We start from the raw sequence: 24134 nt of genomic DNA, 5'->3' as shown, positions 1-24134 counted from the left end.
TGCTTAGAATTCCATGGCATTATTTTATAGTATGAAGAATACAATTGAACAAAGCTGAATAAAATATAAATATTTTCTCCAAACGATTTGAGGGAGTGCGCACATTCTGTGTTGAGCGGTTAACAAAGAAATAGGTACTCCTTTTTGCTTAATTTAGAGTTATTAATGTAACTTTAGTTGTTCTACAAACGTTGGGCTATATGTTTAGATTTTTAATACATTGTAAGGATACATTATGAGACTAATGATGATTTGAAAAAAGTCGCTTAAAAGGCATGAGCTCTGCTTTGTTTTTTGCGCAGGCTGTACACACTTCATTAGTCTCTCATACACAATTTGACAAGCACTTGATAATGCCTCGAATTTCACGACGGCATCCCCTATGTGGCCGTAATGCACCGTATAGAAATCCATGCCTTTTGCGGCCAGTGGTCATTGTGCCCTCCTCCCTGAGTGCTGCGTTGTGCCCCGAGTGCTGCGAGCTCCTAAGCACCTCTCACTCACATGGCTCTCCATCACGTGATCGGGTCTTTCTCACAGGCAACAAGTGAAGACAGACACATTGGGGATGCAACTGCATATTGAAAATATTGGAAGAACTGTCCATCCAGATTTACTTTTCGTCAGCCAACAAGATGAGTAGGCCTAACGAACAGCAAAAGCACTAGCCTATGTCAATCTACTATCCCCCATAGTACAAAAGTCAACCTATTCTATTCTGTGCGAGAAATAAATATTCCAAACATAGTCTGGGACAGTTGTAGGATGCAATAGATCCTAAATTAATACAACCACTAGCATCAAAAAACCTATTTTATGCAATGTGGCTGACGCAACAGTTCAGAACATTTAGCTTAAAATATTGATGAACTATTAGGCTATTTCTTCACATTATAAGCGCAGCATTGCGCACATAGCAGCAGGCTACATGTTCCATTAGCGGGAAAACACCATTGTCAAAAGTGACCGCAAATGCAATTATGCATGCAATGCTTATATTATAAAGGTGCATTTTTATGGTGAAAATGATCTTCCCCAAACTTGAAACTCACGCGCTGGTTACGAATGCAAGTTAGGCTCTACACTCCTTGTAAAGCAGATTAATGTGCTTAATTTTAAGAAGTTATTTGGCCACTTTAGTTGTGATACAAACCTTATCAAAACATATAGGCCTATGGGCTAGGCTACATGAGGTGTGCGACTATGATTAGAAAAAGTCGGGGGGAAAAAGAGGCAGTTTCTTATGCTGGGCATCATTCGCAAGTGACAGGCTAATATTGTCACCCATCAGACTATTCTTGATTTAATCTTGTCTTTACATATACTAAATAATATATGTGTGACATTTGTTTTGACTTAGAATGGACCATTATCATGCACCTTTCTCAAAACAGGGGGCACCGTGAAAAAATACGTCATCTATGCACTTAAATAGCGAATGGAGGACGCTTTTTCCCGTGGTTCATTTTCATGCCAGCCAGGTAGGCTATACTCCTATGTAAAGATAAACAATGTGCTTAATATTAGGAAAATTGAGAAATAAGTATAGTAGGCCCTTTATAGTAGAGGCCATCACTCTGTTGTGTTTTCTCACACAATTGCATAGCCTATAGAAATGAGCCCATGGGCTCTCATGAAGTGTTTGATTAGATTTTTTAAATACATTTGCATTGATGTCAGAGTGATTAGAGGGCCAATAGAGTGCTGAGTACCAGGCAGTTAGCACGTTTGGTAGGCTACTAATGACCAGCAGCAACATCAGAGCTTGGAGAAGCCTAATTACCGTGACTAAACGGTCATGTGGAATTGTGGACTGCTTTCATGACTTGTGACCGCCGGTGTGGCGATAATTACTGCAACAGCCCTAAGCAGAACGCCTTTTCAGGCTTCTCATTAACACGAGGAAGACTATCAGTGAGACTAAAAGTAAGACTAACGGTTAGCTCTTCGAAGCAAGCGGCATCCTCATACTACAGGCCACAGGGAGAGCTGCACACACTCTAGACTAGGGGAATAGCTAGGAGGGGAGAGGAGAGAGGGGTGGATTCTAGGGGACTAAATAGGAAGGAAGGAGGGATCTTGCAGATGCTGATACACTAGTTAGCTGTCATATATATGGGTATGCTAAGGCAGGGTTTGCTGCAGGGCTACTGCTGCACCAGAGGGAAGGTATGTACTGTACCAGGAATGCTGTGAGTGAGGTTATTGTGGGATACACACACACAAAAAAACATACTGTACGTATGCACACACACCAAGGTGCATTCAGAAAGTATCCTTTCTGAAGTATTCTTATAGCTTTTAGCCGTACCCTTATCCTCATACTTCTCTGTTCCTCTGGTGTTGTAGAGGTGAATCCAGGCCCTGCAGTGCCTAGCTCCACTCCTACTCCCCAGGCGCTCTCTTTTGATGACTTCTGTAACCGTAAAAACCTTGGTTTCATGCATGTTAACATTAGAAGCCTCCTCCATAAGTTTGTTTTATTCACTGCTTTAGCACACTCTGCCAACCCGGATGTCCTAGCCGTGTCTGAATCCTGGCTTAGGAAGTCCACCAAAAACTCTAAAATCTTCATCCCTAACTACAACGTTTTCAGACAAGATAGAACGACCAAAGGGGGCGGTGTTGCAATCTACTGCAGAGTTCTGTCCTACTATCCAGGTCTGTACCCAAACAATTTGAACTTCTACTTTTAAACATCCATCTCTCTAAAAACAAGTCTCTCACCGTTGCCGCCTGCTATAGACCACCCTCGGCCCCCAGCTGTGCTCTGGACAGCCCCCGTGATATGCAACTTTTCAGGGAAGTTAGAAACCAATATACACAGGCAGTTAGAAAAGCTAAGGCTAGCTTTTTCAAGCAGAAATTTGCTTCCTGCAACACAAATTCAAAAAAGTTCTGGGACATAGTAAAGTCCATGGAGAATAAGAACACCTCCTCCCAACTGCCCACTGCACTGAGGATAGGAAACTCTGTCACCACCGATAAACCCACTATAATTGAGAATTCCAATAAGCATTTTTCTACGGCTGGCCATGCTTTCCACCTGGCTACCCCTACTGCAGTCAACAGCACTGCACCCCCCTCAGCTACTCACCCAAGCCTTCCCCATTTCTCCTTCTCCCAAATCCATTCAGCTGATGTTCTGAAAGAGCTGCAAAATCTGGACCCCTACAAATCAGCCGGGCTAGACAATCTGGACCCTTTCTTTCAAAAATTATCTGCCAAAATTATTGCAACCCCTATTACTAGCCTGTTCAACCTCTCTTTCGTGTCGTCTGAGATTCCCATAGATTGGAAAGCAGCTGCTGTCATCCTTGACACTCTTGACACTCTTGACCCAAATTGCTATATATCCATCCTACCCTGCCTTTCTAAGGTCTTCGAAAGCCAAGTCAACAAACAGATTACCGACCATTTCGAATCCCACCGCACCTTCTCTGCTATGCAATCTGGTTTCAGAGCTGGTCATGGGTGCACCTCAGCCACGCTCAAGGTCCTAAACGATATCGTAACCGCCATCAATAAGAAACAATACTGTGCTGCCGTTTTCATTGACCTGGCCAAAGCTTTCGACTCTGTCAATCCCCACATCCTCATCGGCAGACTCAATAGCCTTGGTTTCTCTAATGATTGCATCGCCTGGTTCACCAACTACTTCTCTGATAGAGTTCAGTGTGTCAAATCGGAGGGCCTGTTGTCCGGACCTCTGGCAGTCTCTATGGGGGTGCCACAGGGTTCAATTCTTGGGCCAACTCTTTTCTCTGTATACATCAATGATGTCGCTCTTGCTGCTGGTGAGTCTCTGATCCACCTCTACGCAGACTACACCATTCTGTATACTTCTGGCCCTTCTTTGGACACTGTGTTAACAACCCTCCAGACGAGCTTCAATGCCACACAACTCTCCTTCCGTGGCCTCCAACTGCTCCTAAATACAAGTAAAACTAAATGCATGCTCTTCAACCGATCGCTGCCTGCACCTGCCCGCCTGTCCTGCATCACTACTCTGGACGGTTCTGACTTAGAATATGTGGACAACTACAAATACCTAGGTGTCTGGTTAGACTGTAAACTCTCCTTCCAGACTCACATCAAACATCTCCAATCCAAAGTTAAATCAAGAATTGGCTTCCTATTTCGCAACAAAGCATCCTTCACTCATGCTGCCAAACATACCCTCGTAAAACTGACCATCTTACCGATCCTCGACTTTGGCCATGTCATTTACAAAATAGCCTCCAATACCCTACTGAACAAACTGGATGCAGTCTATCACAGTGCCATCCGTTTTGTCACCAAAGCCCCATATACTACCTACCACTGCGACCTGTACGCTCTCGTTGGCTGGCCTTCGCTTCATAATCGTCGCCAAACCCACTGGGTCCAGGTCATCAACAAGACCCTGCTAGGTAAAGTCCCCCCTTATCTCCGCTCACTGGTCACCATAGCAGCACCCACCTGTAGCATGCGCACCAGCAGGTATATCTCTCTGGTCACCCCCAAAGCCAATTCCTCCTTTGACCGTCTCTCTTTCCAGTTCTCTGCTGCCAATGACTGGAACGAACTACAAAAATCTCTGAAACTGGAAACACTTATCTCCCTCACTAGCTTTAAGCACCAGCTGTCAGAGCAGCTCACAGATCACTGCACCTGTACATAGCCCATCTATAATTTAGCCCAAACAACTACCTCTTCCCCTACTGTATTTATTTATTTTATTTTGCTCCTTTGCACCCCATTATCTCTATTTCTACTTTCTTCTACTACAAATCTACCATTCCAGTGTTTTACTTGCTATACTGTATTTACTTTGCCACCATGGACTTTTTTTGCCTTTACCTCCCTTATCTCACCTCATTTGCTCACATTGTACATAGACTTATTTTTCTACTGTATTATTGACTGTATATTTGTTTACTCCATATGTAACTCTGTGTTGTTGTATGTTGTCGAACTGCTTTGCTTTATCTTGGCCAGGTCGCAATTGTAAATGAGAACTTGTTCTCAATTTGCCTACCTGGTTATATATAGGTCCCACAGTTGACAGTGCATGTCAGAGAAAAAAAACAAGCCATGAGGTCAAAGGAATTGTCCGTAGAGCTCCAAGACAGGATTGTGTAAAGGCACAGATCTGGGGAAGGGTATCAAAACATTTCTGCAGCATTAAAGGTCCCCAAAAACACAGTGGCCTCCATCATTCTTAAATGGAAGAAGTTTGGAACCACCAAGACTCTTTCTTCCTAGAGCTGGCCACCCGGCCAAATTGAGCAATCGGGGGAGAAGGGCCTTGGTCAGTGAGGTGACCAATAACCCGACGGTCACTCTGACAGAGCCCCAGAGTTCCTCTGTGGAGATGGGAGAACCTTCCAGAAGGACAACCATCTCTGCACGACTCCACCAATCAGGCCTTTATGGTAGAGTGGCCAGATGGAAGCCACACCTCAGTAAAAAGGCACACACAGCCTGCTTGTAGTTTGCCAAAAGGCTCCTAAAGGACTCTCAGACCATGAGAAACAAGATTCTCTTGTCTGATGAAACCAAGCTTGAACTCTTTGGCCTGAATGCCAATCGCCACGTATGGAGGAAACCTGGCACTATCCCTACGGTGAAGCATGGTGGTGGCAGCGTCATGCTGTGGGGATGTTTTTCAGCGGCAGGGACTGGGAGACTAGTCAGGATAGAGGGAAAGATGAACGAAGCAAAGTACAGAGAAATTCTTGATGAAAACCTGCTCCAGAGCACTTAGGGCCTCAGACTGGGGCGAAGGTTCACCTTCCAACAGGACAATGACCCGAAGCACACAGCCAAGACAACGCTGGAGTGGCTACGGGACAAGTCTCTGAATTTCCCTGAGTGGCCTAGCCAGAGCCCGGACTAACCCGATCTAACATCTCTGGAGAAACCTGAAAATAGCTGTGCAGCGACGCTCCCCATCCAACCTGACAGAGCTTGAGAGGATCTGCAGAGAAGAAACTCCCCAAATACAGGTGTGCCAAGCTTGTCGCGTTATACCCAAGAAGACTCAAGGCTATAATCGCTGCCAAAGATGCTTCAACAAAGTACTGTGTAAAGGGCCTGAATATTTATGTAAAACTAGTATTTCAGTTTTACATTTTTTATATATTTGCCTGTTTTTGCTGTGTCATTATGGGGTATATTGTGTAGATTTATGAGTGAAAAAAAAACGTTACTTTTTAACACTGTAACGTGACAAAATGTGGAATAAGTCAAGGGGTCTGAATCCTTTCCGAATACACTGTAGTTTTAGGATTTTCATTTGAAATTCAGTTTAGTTTAAGTTTCATCATAACATTTGTATTTCATTTGTATATTATTTAGTTTCAGTGTTAGGGACAGAAAGTAGCCTATGCTTGTAGGCTATGAATCAATTATGTGTTGTATAGTTTTTGTTGATTTCTTGCCACTGTGGGCAGTAATGCGTAAGGTGATGGGTCATGTCATAGTTTAGGTAGACTCAGCAAAATGGTGTAGATGCACAAAGTAAACAGTAGTAATGGGTCAATTTCCGCAACAACCAGGAGCGTTGAAGCGAGAGGTTAAACTTCTCCGCTGTTTAGGTCCTGTAGCTACCAGTTGTAGCAGCGTGAAGCGCACATATACTCTGTGTGACTGTGTGAGAGCAAAGTCTTGCATCGTGCTCATCTCAGTGGCCACGTTAAAGCGGATCATTTTGTCAAGTCGGTGAACATCGTTGGTCGCCGCCTTTCAAATTGTCTGATATGCCAACTGCATGAACTTTACAAAAATCACGATCAAACGTCATGAAGTTTTGACTGCAGGTTTCTGCAGTTGCTCTTCACCAACTTCATCCTGCAGCCATCACCTGCATTGTGGGAAGCCCTGTTGTCAATCAATCATTAGGGTGTTGGTTTTTCCCATGTGAACGTGACCAAAGACATGACTGAAACAAGAAACAATTTGACACAATTTATGTATACAGTGGCTATACATTAAGTGGCCAGTTTATTAGGTACACCCATCTAGTACTGGGTCAGACCACCTTTGCCTCCAGAACAGCCTGAATTATTCAGGGTATGGAAATGTTGCTCAAGTGGTATCAAGAGACAGGACTAGTGATGCACCAACATTACATTTTTGGCCAATACCGATATCCGATATTTTCCTCGCCAAAAAAACAATACCAATAACAATATTATTTTTTTTTTAAATGTTAGTTAACACACACACACGGACACAGTGGTCTAAGGCACTACATCTCCGTGCAAGAGGCGTCACTAGAGTCCTTGGTTCGAATCCAGGCTGTATTACATCTGGCCGTGATTGGGAGACCCATAGGGCCGCGCACAATTGGCCCAGCGTCGTCTGGGTTTGGCCGGGGTAGGCCGTCATTGTAAAAAAGAATTTTACTTGCCTAGTTAAATAAAGGTTACACACACACCACACTGACCAAAAAGTTATTTTGTTGGCATTTACATATGTCCCCATTACCAGTAAAACATAATCAAAACCTCTTTCTTTCACTTACTTGCTGTGCTGTTTCGTTGTTCATTTGTTCAGTTGTTTCATTCTCAACCAGGATTTCATCATACATGTCAAGCAGTGAAGTTTCAGCTCTGTCTGTCCGTGGCCTCTCTTCCTCGGTGCGCACTGTCACTGTGTCCGATTCCATCTTGTCCAGCTGTGTATGTAACATTTCACATAAACCCTGTTTCTTGTCTGCATCGAAGTAGCGGTCCTTGTACATGGCATCGAGCATGGTGGCGACACAGTAAAACGAGAATGCCACCGAATCGCTTGTTCACAGTCTGTCGGCAGTTTTGCTGAGCAGGCGTTTCAATGCCATGACAGAGCGTATCACATCTGCTGCAGGCGCAGTTGATGAGCTTATTTCTCGAGTCAGTTGTTCGAATGGAGCTAGTTAGTGTGTTCATGTTTCCATGTTTCAAACATGTTCTCAAATACAATTTAAATGGCAGTAGCAGTAGCGGTATGACAACCAGCACATTCATGAGCATGCAATATGACTTTCCTTAGTACAAAATCCTCAACGACCCACTGTGCTGTCAGACTCAGCATGCTCATGGGGCTGATATCGCTGGTCCAAATGTCAGTCATGAAGCTAATAGCAGTGACGCTATTTCTGTGTAACTCAGGTAGTGCAACATCTGAAAAATAGCGCACTTGATAATGTGTACCGGTGTTCAACCAGTCGGCGAAAGCCAACATCACCCACGACAGAGAACGGTTGATTGTCAAGGGCAATGAATTCCATTATCTTGGATTTCTTCTTTGAGTTGTCTTGCTGACATTTTCTTACTCTTTCAAATGACTGCTCGACTTGTTGACTGCTCAATCCACACAGCATACATTGTGGACTAGGTTAGGAATGCTGTGATGCACATGTAGCGCTAAATATTACGTGGCGTCATTACGTCATGTACCTACGTTATATAGGTATGCACGTCAGCTTTGACATCGGTTTTGCACATCGGCGTTAAACTAGACATCGGGCAGATGTTGCCATTTTTAGCTAATATCGATTCCGATATGTTCACCGATATATCGTGCATCCCTAGACAGGACTGTATGTGGGGTTTTTTTCCGTACCAATCTCAGTAAACCCTAGACACTGTTGTACGTGAAAAGCCCAGGGAGCCGTCCGTTTCAGAGAAACTAGAAACGGCGCGCCTGTCACCGGCGATCATACCACGCTCATAGTCACTTAGGTCACTTGTTTTGACCATTCTAACGTTTAATCGAACAGTAACTGAATGCCTCGATGCCTGACCTTGACGCACGCACTCACACACACACACACACACACACACACACACACACACACACACACACACACACACACACACACACACACACACACACACACACACACACACTCACCGAGACGGTGGAGCTGGGTGTGTTGGTGCCATATCCAGAGGAGGGCAGTGATGCCAGAGACCAGCGCCTGCCATCCGTCCTGAGAAGGAGATAGAAATGGAGGGAAACAGAGAGAGAAAAAGAGAGAGAGAGAAAAAGCAGAGAGGATGGAAAGTATTAATGTCAGACAAGTTCCTGGGTTAACTATGAAAGGTTTGATGGAGCCATGGTACCAAAGTGGTGCTTCTCCGAGCTAGATGTCTGTAAGAACTTAAACACTGCAGACAAAGTCTGCAAACACACACACACACACACACACACATACACACACACACACACACACACACACACACTGATACAAACAAACACACACTGATACAAACAAACACACACTGACACAAACCAACACACACACAAACCAACAAACACACACACAAACCAACACACACAAACCAACACACACACACACACCCCCACCCCCCCCACACACACACACACACACACACACACACACACACACACACACACCTTCTGCCAAGAAGACAACATAGAAATGAATATGAGATTAAATGAAATATGTTCTGCAGGAGGGACTACAGTCCTGGTTATAGGGCAGGTCCATGCAGGTTTGGGATGGCCATACTTCTCTAGGGACTGGGGCATCATAAATATAATTATGTTGTTAGAAATGTTTACAAATTCATTAAAAATGAAAAGCTGAAATGTCTTTGAGTCAATAAGCATTCAACCCTTTTATTATAAATATGTTCAGCGGTAAAAATGTGCTTAGCAAGTCACATAAGTTGCATGGACTCACTCTAGTGTTTAACATAATTGTTAAAAGACTACCCCATCTCTGTACAAATACAATTATCTTTAAGGTCCCTCAGTCGAGCAGTGAATTTCAAGCACAAAGACCAGGGAGGTTTCCGAATGGTTCACATAGAAGAGCAACTATTGGTAGATAGGTAAAAAATATATAAAATAGACATTGAATATCCATTCGAGCATAGTGCAGTTATTAATTACACTTTGGATGGAAACCGAGGCCAATTGTGACTTTAAAACTGTGATAGAGTTGAATGGCTGTGATAGAATATAACTGAGGATGGATCAACAATATTACAGTTACTCCACAATACTAACATAATATACTGTACCGACAAAACATGCATCCTGTTTGCAATAAGGCACTAAAGTAATACTGCAAAAAAAAATGCGGCAAAGAAAATAACATTTTGTCCTGAATACAACGTGTTACGTTTGGGGCAAATCCAACACAACACATTCCTGAGTACCACTCTTCATTTTTTCAAGCATGGTTGTGATTGTATCATGTTATTGGTATGCTTGTCACTGGCAAGCACTAGGGAGTTTTTCAGGATACAAATAAACAGAATTGAGCTAAGCACAGGAAAAATCCTACAGGAAAACTTGGTTCAGTCTGCTTTCCAACAGACACTGGCAGATAAATTCACCTTTCAGCTGGACAATTACCTAAAACACAAGTCCAAATAAACACTGGAGTTGCTTAACAAAATGACATTGAACGTTCCTAAATGTGGCCTAGTTACAGTTTTGACCTATATCGGCTTGAAAATCTATGGCAAGACTTGAAAATGGCTGTCTAGCAATTATCAACAACCAATTTGACAGAGCTTGAAGAATCTTTGAAAGAATAATGGGCAAATATAGGACAATCCTGGCAAAGCTCTTAGAGACTTACCCAGAAAGACTCACAGCTGTAATCGCTGCCAAAGGTGATTCTAACATATTGAGTCAGAGAGTTGAATACTTATCTAATCAAGATATATTAGTGTTTTATTTTCCATTAATTTATTATTATCATTCAAACATTTTTCTTCCACTTTGACATTAGAGTATTTTGTGTAAATCTTTGATAAACAAATTACATTAAATCCATTTTAATCCCACTTTGTAATACAACAAAATGTGGAAAAAGTGAAAGGGGTGTGAATACTTTCTGAAGGCACTGTAGAGGCCACAAAGCATCTCAGAGTAGAAGTGCTGATCTAGGATCAGTTTTGCTTTTCAGATCATATTGAATTAGATTATATGGACAGATTCTAGATCAGCACTCATACTCTGAGATGCTTTGTGGATACGGGCCTTGGTATTTCCATTCAGGGCAGAGGACAGGAGATAGAGGAGAAGGTGAGGGGGTGGAGGTAAAAGGTTAAAGGTGAGAAGTTACCTGTCAGCCCTGTGCCCGTGACTGTGTGGGAGAGAGGATAGTGTTAGCGCTACATGTGTTCTTGTAATGAGCACTGCAGAACCATTTCTTTGCAATCTCATCCTGCATTATGACACTTCACCATTGGGTGGCACTGTTGCTTCAGGTGAATTTCTCTGTCTCCTGTCTCACCTGATTTATTGAGGTTCAGGGCAGAAGAAGTGGTACCTTCTTCCAAACAGAAGACCATCATACCAGCACATGTCATATATCTCGCCTCGTGTTGAACGACTTATGAAACAAATTTATCCTTTTAATCTTGAGCTGTGTTTAACTTCACACAGGCTCTCAATCCACCCAGGCTCTCTATCTATGTAATTACACTTCCTAGTCAAAGTCTGTGACAGGTAAGAGGATATTCAACCAGGCTTCAAACATTCAGGTGATATGGGCTTGATTAGCCAGACTTTCAATTATCATTTAAAGAGGAGCACAGAGGTGCTGAGCGTATTAGCCATGGGAGGGATTGGATTTTAAGGCTAAACTCTGGAGGATAAATGGCATCCATTTGGGCTCCACTCTTCACAGTTTCTGCTGTGAACTATTGAACTGGAGCTGGGCTTGGGGAAACTGGCTCTGCTGTGGGGGTGCAGGTGACTGTCAATGAGCAGTATGGCTCAAATAATAGTATGAGGTAATAATCCCTTCTACCTAGCATAACTATGAAGACAATCACCATCAGACATATTAAGTCATTTGATCCCAGTGAGCTAACCCCTGACCAGGGTTTCAGTTAGCTGGTAATTGTCGGCTTTTGGCCGATAATCCGATAAATAAAATTGTTGCTGGCCAAATTGACCTGCAAAAAAAAAAAAAAACAATCCATTGCAAAATAATGCCCTTTATTAATTGATGGAAATACATTTGACTGTCATGCTTATCGTTCTATAGGTTAATTTGCATAATGTATTGGAATTAATGTGCACATTTTCGTTACTCATCATGTGTCTTACTTATCACGCGCGCACAGCATACAGAGCCTATTTTGAGCGGAATATCACCTGCAAACAGTGCTAGAGCTATGTGCTTTAATAAACCCAGTCATTGCGCAACAATTCTAAACGCAATTGCGTGTTAATATGGTTTTGATGGCCACGATTAAAAGAACTACTATTTTTATTTCTCTGGTAATTGAAGGTAATTGAGCGCGCCTCCCATTCAAGTGCATAGGCAGCAGTAGGCAGCGTTTCCCCCACCATTTTGCAATGTGAGCTGGAGGCAGTATGCATTTTGAAAACATATACTTAATTGTTTGAGACCTGAACCTTTTACTTCATATTATGAGGCATGTCTTACCTTGCTTCAAAGTAGCTTAGGCAAAATCCGACCATATAAAAGTGGAGTCAATTATTTTATAAAGACCTCATGTCATTGAAACCAGCATTTCTCTGCTGTTCTATTGGTTTTCATATCAACTTTCTTTTGTTGTCCAGAAGCCAAAGGCACAATCACAGTCATATTAGCAACCTATCCTAGTTGTTGCATCTTTAGATTAGCCCTCTCTCTACGTTTCTGAGATTTTCATATCTGTCACATATGGAACCGGTCGCATCAGATGCGCTGTGAAGAATGTTTTTTTTTCCCCCGAATTGCATTTTGGCCAAAGTTTGAAAATTTGTTTTTATTGACTGCTTCATTACACAACTTGCATGTTTTGTTAAGATGAATTACCATAATCTAAATGTGATTTCTGTCAGGGGTGGACAACCTAATGGGTGGACAACCTAATGGGTTACGCACCCAATGCATATGGGTCCGGTAAATTTGTCAAATGGTCGGAAAATTGTAATCTTCCCGGCCACATTTTCCGAAACGGAAACCCTGCCCCTTGACCCCCTGGCTCACCTGCGAGCTGGAACGAAGGAGAAGTGTGCTGCCGTGTTGGGGGAGAAGTTTCTGGGGCTGTCCAGAGGGCTGCTCCCTGGGAGAGATGGAGAAAGAGAGGGAGAGAGAGAAGCAGAAAGGAGAGAAGGATTAAACACGGCACAAAAAGAAACAAAAGCCAAGGTATTTAGTAAATTATTCCCAGGAGAGAGAAAGGACATAAGATCCCCCTACATAGGCATGTCAGTGAAGTGTGTGTAATAAGAGGTAGTGAAACTACGCAATAGATTAGCATTTACATTTGAGTCATTTAGTAGACGCTCTTAAGATCGCTAGGTGGGACAATCACACATCACAGGCATAGTAAGTACACTTTTCCCCAATGAAGTGGCTTTCAGCAAAGTCAGAGCTGGAAGGGGGGGTGTCAAGTGCAAGTGTTGGTTCAGGACAGTGTTTTTTATATATATATATATATATATTATTATTATTATTTTATTTTTATTTTTTTGAGGTGAGGAGGGGGATTATTTAAGATACTCTTTGAAGATGTAGGGTTTCAGGTGCTTTCAGAAGATGGTCAGGGCCTCTGCTAGCCTAGCTTCAGGGGGAAGCTGGTCAAATCAAATCAAATGTATTTGTCACATGTGCCGAATACAACCTTACAGTGAAATGCTTACTTACGAGCCCTTAACCAACAATGCAGTTTTCAGATAATACCTTGCACCATTGGGGTGCAAGGACTGAAAAGAGCTTTGACTGTGCTGAGCAGGAGCTGCCCTCCCGTAGGGGTGGGAGGGCCAAGAGACCAGAGGTGGTAGAACGGGGGGGCTCGGGTTGGGGTTAGCCTAGATAATATTCCTTTCTCCGAATAACCACATAGGTGACAGCAAAAATAACCCAACACCACAATCACACAGGTTAGATGAAAACCCTCAACCTTTATTGGCATGTGAAAGGGAACTGAAAACTATTGTTCTGTCATCCCTGTGTGTGTGTACTGCATAGGGCATACATACAGTATACCCTCCAACTCCTCCTTCAGCATACGCTAAACCGCAAATACGTTCCCCCCATCTGTCTCCTCTCCTCCCCATCCCTCCGTCTTCCCCCTTTCCGACAGGAAAGGGTATTTTAGAGATCACAAAGCTCTTGATGGAGTGTTCTAATTTAGCCAGGGACAGGCTTAAGGAGAGGACAAGAGGAGAGGCGAGGAGGATCCGGATGAGACATAGACAAGGGGGGGTTTGATCAATGGGCTGCTAATCGTCTGGTTCTTCTCAGCAACAAGCAGCACAATCAGAGAGAGATGAGATGAATGAGAGGAATAAAGCATTTACAGACCATTAGAGACAGAAGATGGACACTAACAAGCTACTCTACAGACAGAACTTAACATCTTATTACTGTCTCAATACAGACTAAATCATACAGCAGTACAGACAGTGGAGAGTGGGGATGGAGAGATAGAGGGGGAGTAAGAAAGAAAGCGTAAAAGAGAGCAGGGTTGATTAAACGATCTGGAGTTTGGGTATATATATAGAACCCTCAATGTCTGCCTGCTAATTAGCCTACATTGTGGGTAGCCAACAGCTCAGCATAGAGAAAATCCGGGGTGTGACGTAACAAATTGCTCAACATGGAAAAGCCAAATCTGCTTCACATAAATCATTCCAATCAATCTGAGGAGTGGGACAGGGGCGATGGAGGGTGGGGGGGTGTGAAACATGTGGGGCGTTGCTCTCACCCCTCACTGGGTGGTGAAGCATAGCAGACGGGGTGCTGGGAGTTGCACCACACCTCCCTCCCTCCCGCATCAATGATGTATTTTCTGAGAATGTGAAGCCAGAACAGATCCTTTAAAGGCCCAATACAGCTGTTTTTATATCAATATCAAATCATTCTGGGTTTCAATTAAGTAACTTGGTCTAAGACACTGCATCTCAGTGCAAGAGGGATCACTGCAGTACCTGGTTCGAATCCAGGCTGCATCACATCTGACCGTGATTGGGAGTCCCATAGGGCAGCACACAATTGACCCAGCATCGTCCGGGCTTGGCCGGCATTGTAAATAATATTTTTTTCTTAACTGACTTGCCTAGTTAAATAAAAAAATGTAAAAAACGTACTGTAACAGTTTTCCATAAAATTTGGCTAAAATTGCTTTTTAGCAACAACAAAAAACTTTCTCAAGCAAGAATTTTGCTAGGACTATCGGAGTGGTCTGAGTGGGGAGGGGACAACGTAAAACTAGCTGTTATTGGCAGAGAGATTTGGAGCTCTCTCTGTTATTGGTCTATTAACCAATTTACCACCTGGTGATGTCATCAGGCAAGCCGAAACTCCCGCCCATGCAAACAGGCTGATTAGAAGGTCCTGTGGAGATTGCATTTTAAACAAGCAACTATCAGGAAATAACAATGATAACATTTTTTTTTGCACACTTTAACAGTGTTAGTTTCATTAGCTGTGGTACAATATCATACAAAACACAGGAAAACACAGGATTTTTGGTTTTGACAGCTCTGGGCCTTTAAATATGAATGAATTATGAATTAATTCCATGTCTATCTGCCGGAGTAGGAAACACTTGGCTCCTCTTGCGTGTGTGTGTGTGTGTGTATGAGTGAGTGTGTCTTTGTGTGTGTATACAGTATGTGGTGTGTGTGTCCTGGAACTTGGAGTGCGTAACCCTGAGCAGTGTGTTAAGGCTGGGGCCTGTCAGTGAAAGCTGTTTTTAAATGGGCTTGGGGCCTCAGAGGGGCTATTAGGAAGCTTAGAGGCATGAGCTCAATCACTCTGCACTGTGTTACGCCGCATAGATACAGTGCATACAGGCAGGCAGGCAGGGGGCTAGATGGATAGATACACACCTCACTGAGAGCGGGAACCATTATTCAAATTAAGTCGCATTCACAGACACACAGGGTGATACACACAGGCAAGGAATGACATTACATTATGTTGGGGAGAGATACTGTAGTCTACTTCAGGGAAACAAAGGCACAGTGTGTGTGTGTGTGTGTCTGTGTGTGTCAAGGTTAAATGCGATTCAGAGGCGTAGTATTCCATTTTCACTTGAGAGCCCATGGTGTGTGATATGAGAGTTGTTAGAGAGCCCTATGGGATTTTCAACACTAAAAACCTCCTCAACTCTATGTGTTTCCCTGATGGGAGAAACCCTATCCTCATTCTACACCCCTGGAGTCATGTTAATTGGGTTGCCACTCATGAAAGAAGAGATGTATGCAGACAGACAGCTAGCTATCGCAGTGAGAGTGACCCATTTTACCACCCACATAAACAAACACTCACATGCACACTCATACAGGCGCATATAAACTTTTTTAAAATGGTTGAATTAATAAACTAAACACACAGACATACACACTCTTGTCATTATATGTGGCCCTAGAAGACTAAATAAACCCTTGCTCAACAGAATAATGTAATAGATCGATAAAATGAATTCTTCAATCTAGTTGACATCGGTAAAGTTCTCTGTCATCTTTCGCGGAGCGAAGACGTTTAGAGACTGGAGAGAAAATACAATCACTCAACAAAAAAAGGGAAAGATTATCTACGCAAAATGTCCAAATGACATCAGTTTGACCGGTGGTAAAGAAAAAGAAAGCTGTGAAAATGGTCCAATGGAGAATGGAATGTCTGCTGTGTTACACAGAGAGACTGTGCCGCCAAAACTTCAACATCAAACAATAGACATTGAAACAATATTTCTAACATCAATAGACAGTTGGAATATGGGAAATGAATGTCTATTTTGTGATGTCATTAAAATGATCAGAAAGACGTTATAACGGAAACATTGTAACTTTAAGAGCTTTCACAATGTATATATCAGATTTACATCTAAATGTTGTAAAACATATGATTAAATATGAAACTATTTGTGAAAAGATAACAATGTGTGATTTTAGACTTTTAGACACATTTATTTTGCAAAATAAGCGGTTGTTAGGGTGCTAAATATTCATATTTACGGTGAGCGTAGTTTCCAAATGTATGTACGATAAGTCCACTCTTTTTGTCTCTCCCGCTCTTTATCTTTCCCCAACCCCTTTCCATTGTGTAACAAGCCGTCATATCAGGTTAGTCCACTAGGGACGTTTCATATGCATTATGTTAGTAATCAATAACCTATAGCGTGTGTGTGTTTCTGTATTTCTATGTGATTATTTAGTTAGTTAGTAAATAAATAATTAAGGCAATTTGTGTATCGCTGATTCATCATTTAGGTTAGGGTTCGTGCAGATTTACCAGGTCAACGACATTCAGAATGAGACTGATATGAGGAAATGATTGATTGATGACTGGTATGATACTATATTCATGAGTTAATTCAGGAAACGGTAACTCATTAAATAAACTTTTCCCGTGGTGGCCCAAATTCCTAGTGAGTTAATTGTTACATGATTAATTTAATCGAGTAATAATTGAACGTAGTAGGTAATTTTTCGATAAATAGCAGTCATCGCATTAATGATAGTCAACCCACAACACTTTAATGATGAAGACAGCACCTCTACAGGTGGTATCAAACTGAACATTGCATTCTCTCAAGATGCAGAAAGAATGAAATCCTATTTCTCCACTCCCAAGTGCAAATTTTGCCCACTTTTGGTGTATAATTTTACTGCAAGAAATGTTTAATTCTACAGGAGTTATTATTAAGGCTATGTGAGAGGTTATAGACCTACAGTCAGTGTCCAGATTTTTTAACCCATCTAAACAGTAGGCTACAGTTCCCTTGACATGCCATAGGCCCGTCTTGTGTCTGTCAAATTTCTATAGCGCCTCACAATCATCACACATAACACACTGCTATCATCCTCTTTTACCACTTGAACAAATATTTTCCAAACATTACTTTTCTGGCCCTCCCGTCTCTTTATTTTCAACTCTTCTTTCGCAGCTTTTCTCTTATTGAGTTAAACTTAGACAATGTCCTTTTTGCCTCCGTGGATTGACGTGAACTTTTTCTGCCAGTTCCCAAAAGCAATATTTGGAGTGCGTACAGTTAAGCCCTAAAGCTTAGGCTTATGCACTTATACCAGATGGCCTAAAATAATGAATGAAAAACCTCAATGTAGCCTATATAAATTCCACAACGATTATACATTCGTAGATTTTTTAAGGTATTGTTTCTCTTTATTCAACCCGCTCGCCACACACCCGCCCTCAGCCACACAATATTTAATGACCCTAAACTTATCCTCCCCTCGGATATAACCACAGGGACTGCGGGTTATGAGTCAACCGGCGCATCACTGACACACATCCCTCCATCTCAGTGGTATTCAAACCTTTTCAGAATGGACCCCATTTTTTTCTAGCAGAATCTCTGGGGAAATTCACGATCACCACCTAATGAGAGAGGGATGGAGAGAGAGAGAGAGATTTGCTTTAGCAATGTAAACATAAAGTTTCCCATGCTAGTAAAGCCCTTTGAAATAAATTGGGAGGAGAGATACAGCAAGAGGGCAAGAAAGGTGAGCGAGGAGATGTCATGGGAGGGGGAGATAAATAATGTGGGTATGAGAGAGAGAGCGAGAGGGAAAGAGAGAGAGTCTATTTAATCCAAGTCATTTTTCAGAGTTATAAAAAAGTCCTCCATTTCATTAGTATTAAGTAATTAGGTAAAAAAGGCCTAAAGCAGAGACATGATTAAACTCTTAACTCTATATGCTGCTAGAGCTGAGGTTGAATCAGATGGAATTAACACTGACTGACTGACTAAATGACTGACTGGCTGACGGACTAAACAACTGAATAAATGACTGACTGAATATATGATTGACATACTAAATGACTGACAGACTGACTAAATGACTGACATACTAAATTATTGACTAAATGACTGACTGACTATCAGCAATAGGAACTAACTGAGGGAGTACAGAAGAGAAACGCAATCCAGTAGGTCGGTGTGTAGACAGACAGAAGTGAACATAAACAGTTTTTTGGATGATTGACAGGGCTGCAGCTCTCATTGGGAGTGAGTGGCTCTCTTAGATATGGGTTACCATTGGGAAATCAGACAGCGAGCAGTTTCAAATCCCACTCTGCAGTAGAGGAGTGTGCTAATTAATCTCTCTGAGTCAGAACCCCTCTCTTCCACACAGAGTTATAAGATATCAGAACGCTCTGTTCCTTTACAACTTTGCTAGCCTCACCAACAGCAGGAGCACAACTATTTCTTTACAGCTGTCATGAGCCAAATTATTTCACAGCAGCAGCACAAAGTAACACTATAAGCCATCACACTTTTGAAGCCTTAAGCTATTAAAATATGGTCTCCGGCTGCATTTGACTAATTGCAGTATCTAACTAATGTCTCTCAAATGTAAAGTTACTTGTATAAGTGAGGAATAACTGAATTTGGGGAACAGATGCACACTTGTTGATCATTATCTTAATGGTGGTGTAGTTAGTTAGCTGTTAATGTTTTCCCAGATTGCAGTGGCACACGGCTGGGTTGGCAGAGGGGACGCCAGATGGGGCACAGACAGAGTGGTACTAGGTCTGTTGCCACAGTAACACAACAGCATCTTTCTGGGCAGAGACAGACGGCTGAAGGGCAGAGATAAAGAGAGAGAGACAGAGATAACTGTGATGTTTATGAATGCTGCCCATGACATGCCAGTACCCAGAAGCCACAAATCCAGCAGTAGGAAGAGGAGCTCTCTCGCCCTCTCCCTCTCCCTCCCTCTCCCTCTCTCTCCCCCACAAATTAATACAAAAGGAAAAGCTGAAATGTCTTGAGTCAATAAGTATTCAACCCCTTTGTTATGGCAAGCCTAAATAATCTCAGGAGTAAAAATGTGCTTAACAAATGAAATACAATTTTATTTGTCACATGCGCCAAATACAACAGGTGTAGACCTTACCGTGAAATGCTTACTTAAAAGCCCGTAACCAACAATGCAGTTAAGAAAAATAAGTGTTAAAAAGTATTTACTAAAATAAACTGGAGTAAAAAAAAGATATATACACTTGTAACGGCTGTCGTACTGGAGAGAAGACCAAGGTGCAGCGGAGTTAGTGTTCATCATTTAATATTTAATTGAACAATGTGAACACTATACAAAAACAAGAAAAGAGAAAACCGACAGCCAACAGTCCTGTCAGGTGCAAACACTAACAGAAACAATTACCCACAAAACCCCAACGGAAAAACATGCACTTATGTGTGACTCCCAATCAACAACAACGAACTTCAGCTGTGCCTGATTGGGAGCCACACACGGCCCAAAACAAAGAAATACAAAACCATAGAAAAAGAACATAGAACGCCCACCCAATGTAACACCCTGGCCTAACCAAAATAAAGAACAAAAACCGCCCACCCAATGTAACACCCTGGCCTAACCAAAATAAAGAACAAAAACCCCTCTCTATGGCCAGGGCGTTACAGTACCCCCCCCTCTTAGGTGGCGCACCTGGCCGCGACCCTGAATTCGCCCGGCTGGCGGGCGACCCTTGTTGCGCCCGGCTGGCAGACGACCCTGGCTGCGCCCGGCTGGCGGGCGGCGATGGCTGCGCCCGGCTGGCGGGTGTCCCTTGCTGCGCCCGGCTGGCGGGCGGTGATGGCTGAGCCCGGCTGGCAGACGACCCTTGCTGCGCCCGACTGGCGGATGACCCTGGCTGCGCCCGGCTGGCGGGCAGCGATGGCAGATCCGGACAGGCGGGCCACTCTGGCAGATCCGGACAGGCGGGCCACTCAGGCAGATCCGAACAGGCGGGCCGCTCTGGCAGCTCCGAACAGGCGGGCCGCTCTGGCAGCTCCGGACAGGCGGGCCGCTCTGGCAGCTCCGGACAGGCGAACCGCTCTGGCAGCTCCTGACTGGCGGGCCGCTCTGGCAGCTCCTGACTGGCGGGCGGCTCTGGCAGCTCCGGACTGGCTAGACCCACTGGAGGCCTAGTCCTGGGAGGTGGCACAGGACAGACCAGGATGGGGAGACCCACTGGAGGCCTGGTCCGAGGAGGAGGCACAGGCTTAACCAGGATGGGGAGACCCACTGGGGGCCTGGTCCGTGGAGCAGGCACAGGACAGACCAGGATAGGGAGACCCACTGGAGGCCTAGTCCTGGGAGGTGGCACAGGACGGACCAGGATGGGGAGACCCACTGGTGGCCTGGTCCTAGGAGGAGGCACAGAACGGACCGGGTCAAGAAGACGCACTGGAGGTCTAGAGCGCACGGCCTGCACAACCCGTCCTGGCTTGATGCCTAACCTCCCCCGGCAGATGTTAGGAGCTGGGATGTAGCGCCCCGGGCTCTCCACGCGTACTGGGGACACCGTGCGCTTTACCGCATAACATGGTGTCTGACCAGTACTGCGCTGCCTCCTGTAAGCATGGGGAGCTGGCTCAGGTCTCCAACCTGACACTGCCACACTCCCCGTGTGCCCCCACCAAACATTTTTGGGGGGCTGCCTCTCGGGCTTCCTTCCCAGCCGTGTTCCCTCATACCGTTGCCGTTGGTCCTTCCTTCCTGCTGCCGCCACTCTTCTGAATGCCTCTACCTGTTCCCATGGGAGGCGATCCCTTCCGACCAGGATCTCTTCCCAAGTGTAGGATCCCTTGCCATCCAGGATGTCCTCCCATGTCCAGTCCTTTCTCTCCCTGGTCCAGGATCCTTGCTCCTCCTGGCGCTGCTCCTTCCTCCGCTGCTTGGTCCTTGTTTGGTGGGTAATTCTGTAACGCTAGGGCATAGTGGGTGCAGACCAAGGTGCAGCGGAGTTAGTGTTCATCATTTAATATTTAATTGAACAACGTGAACACTATACAAAAACAAGAAAAGAGAAAACCGACAGCCAACAGTTCTGTCAGGTGCAAACACTAACAGAAACAATTATCCACAAAACCACATTGTGTGACTCCCAATCAACAACAACGAACTTCAGCTGTGCCTGATTGGGAGCCACACACGGCCCAAAACAAAGAAATACAAAACCATAGAAAAAGAACATAGAACGCCCACCCAATGTAACACCCTGGCCTAACCAAAATAAAGAACAAAAACCCCTCTCTATGGCCAGGGCGTTACAACACTCCTCAAAAAAATAAAGGGAACACTAAAATAACACATCCTAGATATGAATGAATGAAATTATCTTATTAAATACTATTTTCTTTACATAGTCGAATGTTCTGACAACAAAATCACACAAAAATAATCAATGGAAATCCAATTTATCTGGATTTGGAGTCACACTCAAAATTAAAGTGGAAAACCACAATACAGGCTGATCCAACTTTGATGTAATGTCCTTAAAACAAGTCAAAATGAGGCTCAGTAGTGTGTGTGGCCTCCACGTGCCTGTATGACCTCCCTACAACGCCTGGGCATGCTCCTGATGAGGTGGCGGATGGTCTCCTGAGGGATCTCCTCCCAGACCTGAACTAAAGCATCCGCCAACTCCTGGACAGTCTGTGGTGCAACGTGGCGTTGGTGGATGGAGCGAGACATGATGTCCCAGATGTGCTCAATTGGATTCAGGTCTGGGGAACGGGCGGTCCATAGCATCAATGCCTTCCACTTGCAGGAACTGCTGACACACTCCAGCCACATGAGGTCTAGCATTGTCTTGCATTAGGAGGAACCCAGGGCCAACCGCACCAGCATATGGTCTCACAAGGGGTCTGAGGATCTCATCTCGGTACCTAATGGCAGTCAGGCTACCTCTGGCGAGCACATGGAGGGCGGTGCGGCCCCCCAAAGAAATGCCACCCCACACCATGACTGACCCACCGCCAAACCGGTAATGCTGGAGGATGTTGCAGGCAGCAGAACATTCTCCACGGCATCTCCAGACTCTGTCACGTCTGTCACGTGCTCAGTGTGAACCTGCTTTCATCTGTGAAGAGCACAGGGCGCCAGTAGCGAATTTGCCAATCTTGGTGTTCTCTGGCAAATGCCAAACGTCCTGCACGGTGTTGGGCTGTAAGCACAACCCCCACCTGTGGATGTCGGGCCCTCATGGAGTCTGTTTCTGACCGTTTGAGCAAACACATGCACATTTGTGGCCTGCTGGAGGTCATTTTGCAGGGCTCTGGCAGTGCTCCTCCTTGCACAAAGGCGGAGGTAGCGGTCCTGCTGCTGGGTTGTTGCCCTCCTACGGCCTCCTCCACTTCTCCTGATGTACTGGCCTGTCTCCTGGTAGCGCCTCCATGCTCTGGACACTACGCTGACAGACACAGCAAACCTTCTTGCCACAGCTCGCATTGATGTGCCATCCTGGATGAGCTGCACTACCTGAGCCACTTGTGTGGGTTGTAGACTCCGTCTCATGCTACCACTAGAGTGAAAGCACCGCCAGCAATCAAAAGTGACCAAAACATCAGCAGGAAGCATAGGAACTGAGAAGTGGTCTGTGGTCACCACCTGCAGAACCACTCCTTTATTGGGGGTGTCTTGCTAATTGCCTATAATTTCCACCTGTTGTCTATTCCATTTGCACAACAGCATGTGAAATGTATTGTCAATCAGTGTTGCTTCCTAAGTGGACAGTTTGATTTCACAGAAGTGTGATTGACTTGGAGTTACATTGTGTTGTTTAAGTGTTCCCTTTATTTTTTTGAGCAGTGTATATAAAATATAAGAAAATAGAAAAAATATTTAAAGAGCAAAAATAAAATAACAATAGCAAGGCTATATACAGGGGGTACCGGTACAGAGTCAAGTTCCTATGAAGTTAAAGGTTAAATTAAATTTAAAAATAAAAGAGTCCATGCAAATTGTCCGGGTGGCTATTTGATTAATTGTTCAGTAGTCTTATGGCTTGCAGGTAGAAGCTGTTAACGAGCCTTTTGAACCTAGACTTGGCACTCCGGTACCACTTGCCGTGCGGTACCAGAGAGAATAATTTATGACTTGGGTGAGTGGAGTCTTTGACAATGTTTTGGGCCTTCCTCTGACACCGCCCCGTATATAGGTCCTGGATGGCAGGAAGCTTGGCCCAAGTGATGTACTGGACTGTACGCACTACCCTCTGTAGCGCCTTACGGTCGGATGCCAAGCAGTTAACATACCAGTCGGTGATGCAACCGGTCAGGATGCTCTCAATGGTGCAGCTGTATAACTTTTTTGAGGATCTGGCGACCCATACCAGATCTTTTCAGTCTCCTGAGGGGAAAAGGCATTGTCGTGCCCTCTTCACAACTTTCTTGGTTTGT

At 44.1% G+C, this 24134-nt stretch overlaps 1 protein-coding gene across 4 annotated transcripts in view; it reads right to left on the bottom strand.

Moving 5' to 3' along the window:
- The window catches only part of LOC106584010 (microtubule-associated serine/threonine-protein kinase 2), a 160715-nt gene that overhangs the window by 44562 nt on the left and 92019 nt on the right, over nucleotides 1-24134 (bottom strand). For 2 of the 4 annotated variants that reach the window (XM_045706495.1, XM_045706494.1), the window contains 3 exons: nucleotides 12962-13037; nucleotides 11078-11098; nucleotides 8884-8962 (listed from right to left, as the gene is read on the bottom strand). In XM_045706495.1, the coding sequence (XP_045562451.1) occupies nucleotides 8884-8962; nucleotides 11078-11098; nucleotides 12962-13037 (176 nt within the window). The remainder of the gene's footprint in view (nucleotides 1-8883; nucleotides 8963-11077; nucleotides 11099-12961; nucleotides 13038-24134) is intronic. The other 2 variants (XM_045706497.1, XM_045706496.1) reach the window with 1 other exon arrangement.

The sequence above is a fragment of the Salmo salar genome, chromosome ssa23, assembly GCF_905237065.1.
Source record: "Salmo salar chromosome ssa23, Ssal_v3.1, whole genome shotgun sequence".
NCBI lineage: Eukaryota > Metazoa > Chordata > Actinopteri > Salmoniformes > Salmonidae > Salmo > Salmo salar.
This window is presented reverse-complemented; position numbering and strand designations above follow the sequence as displayed.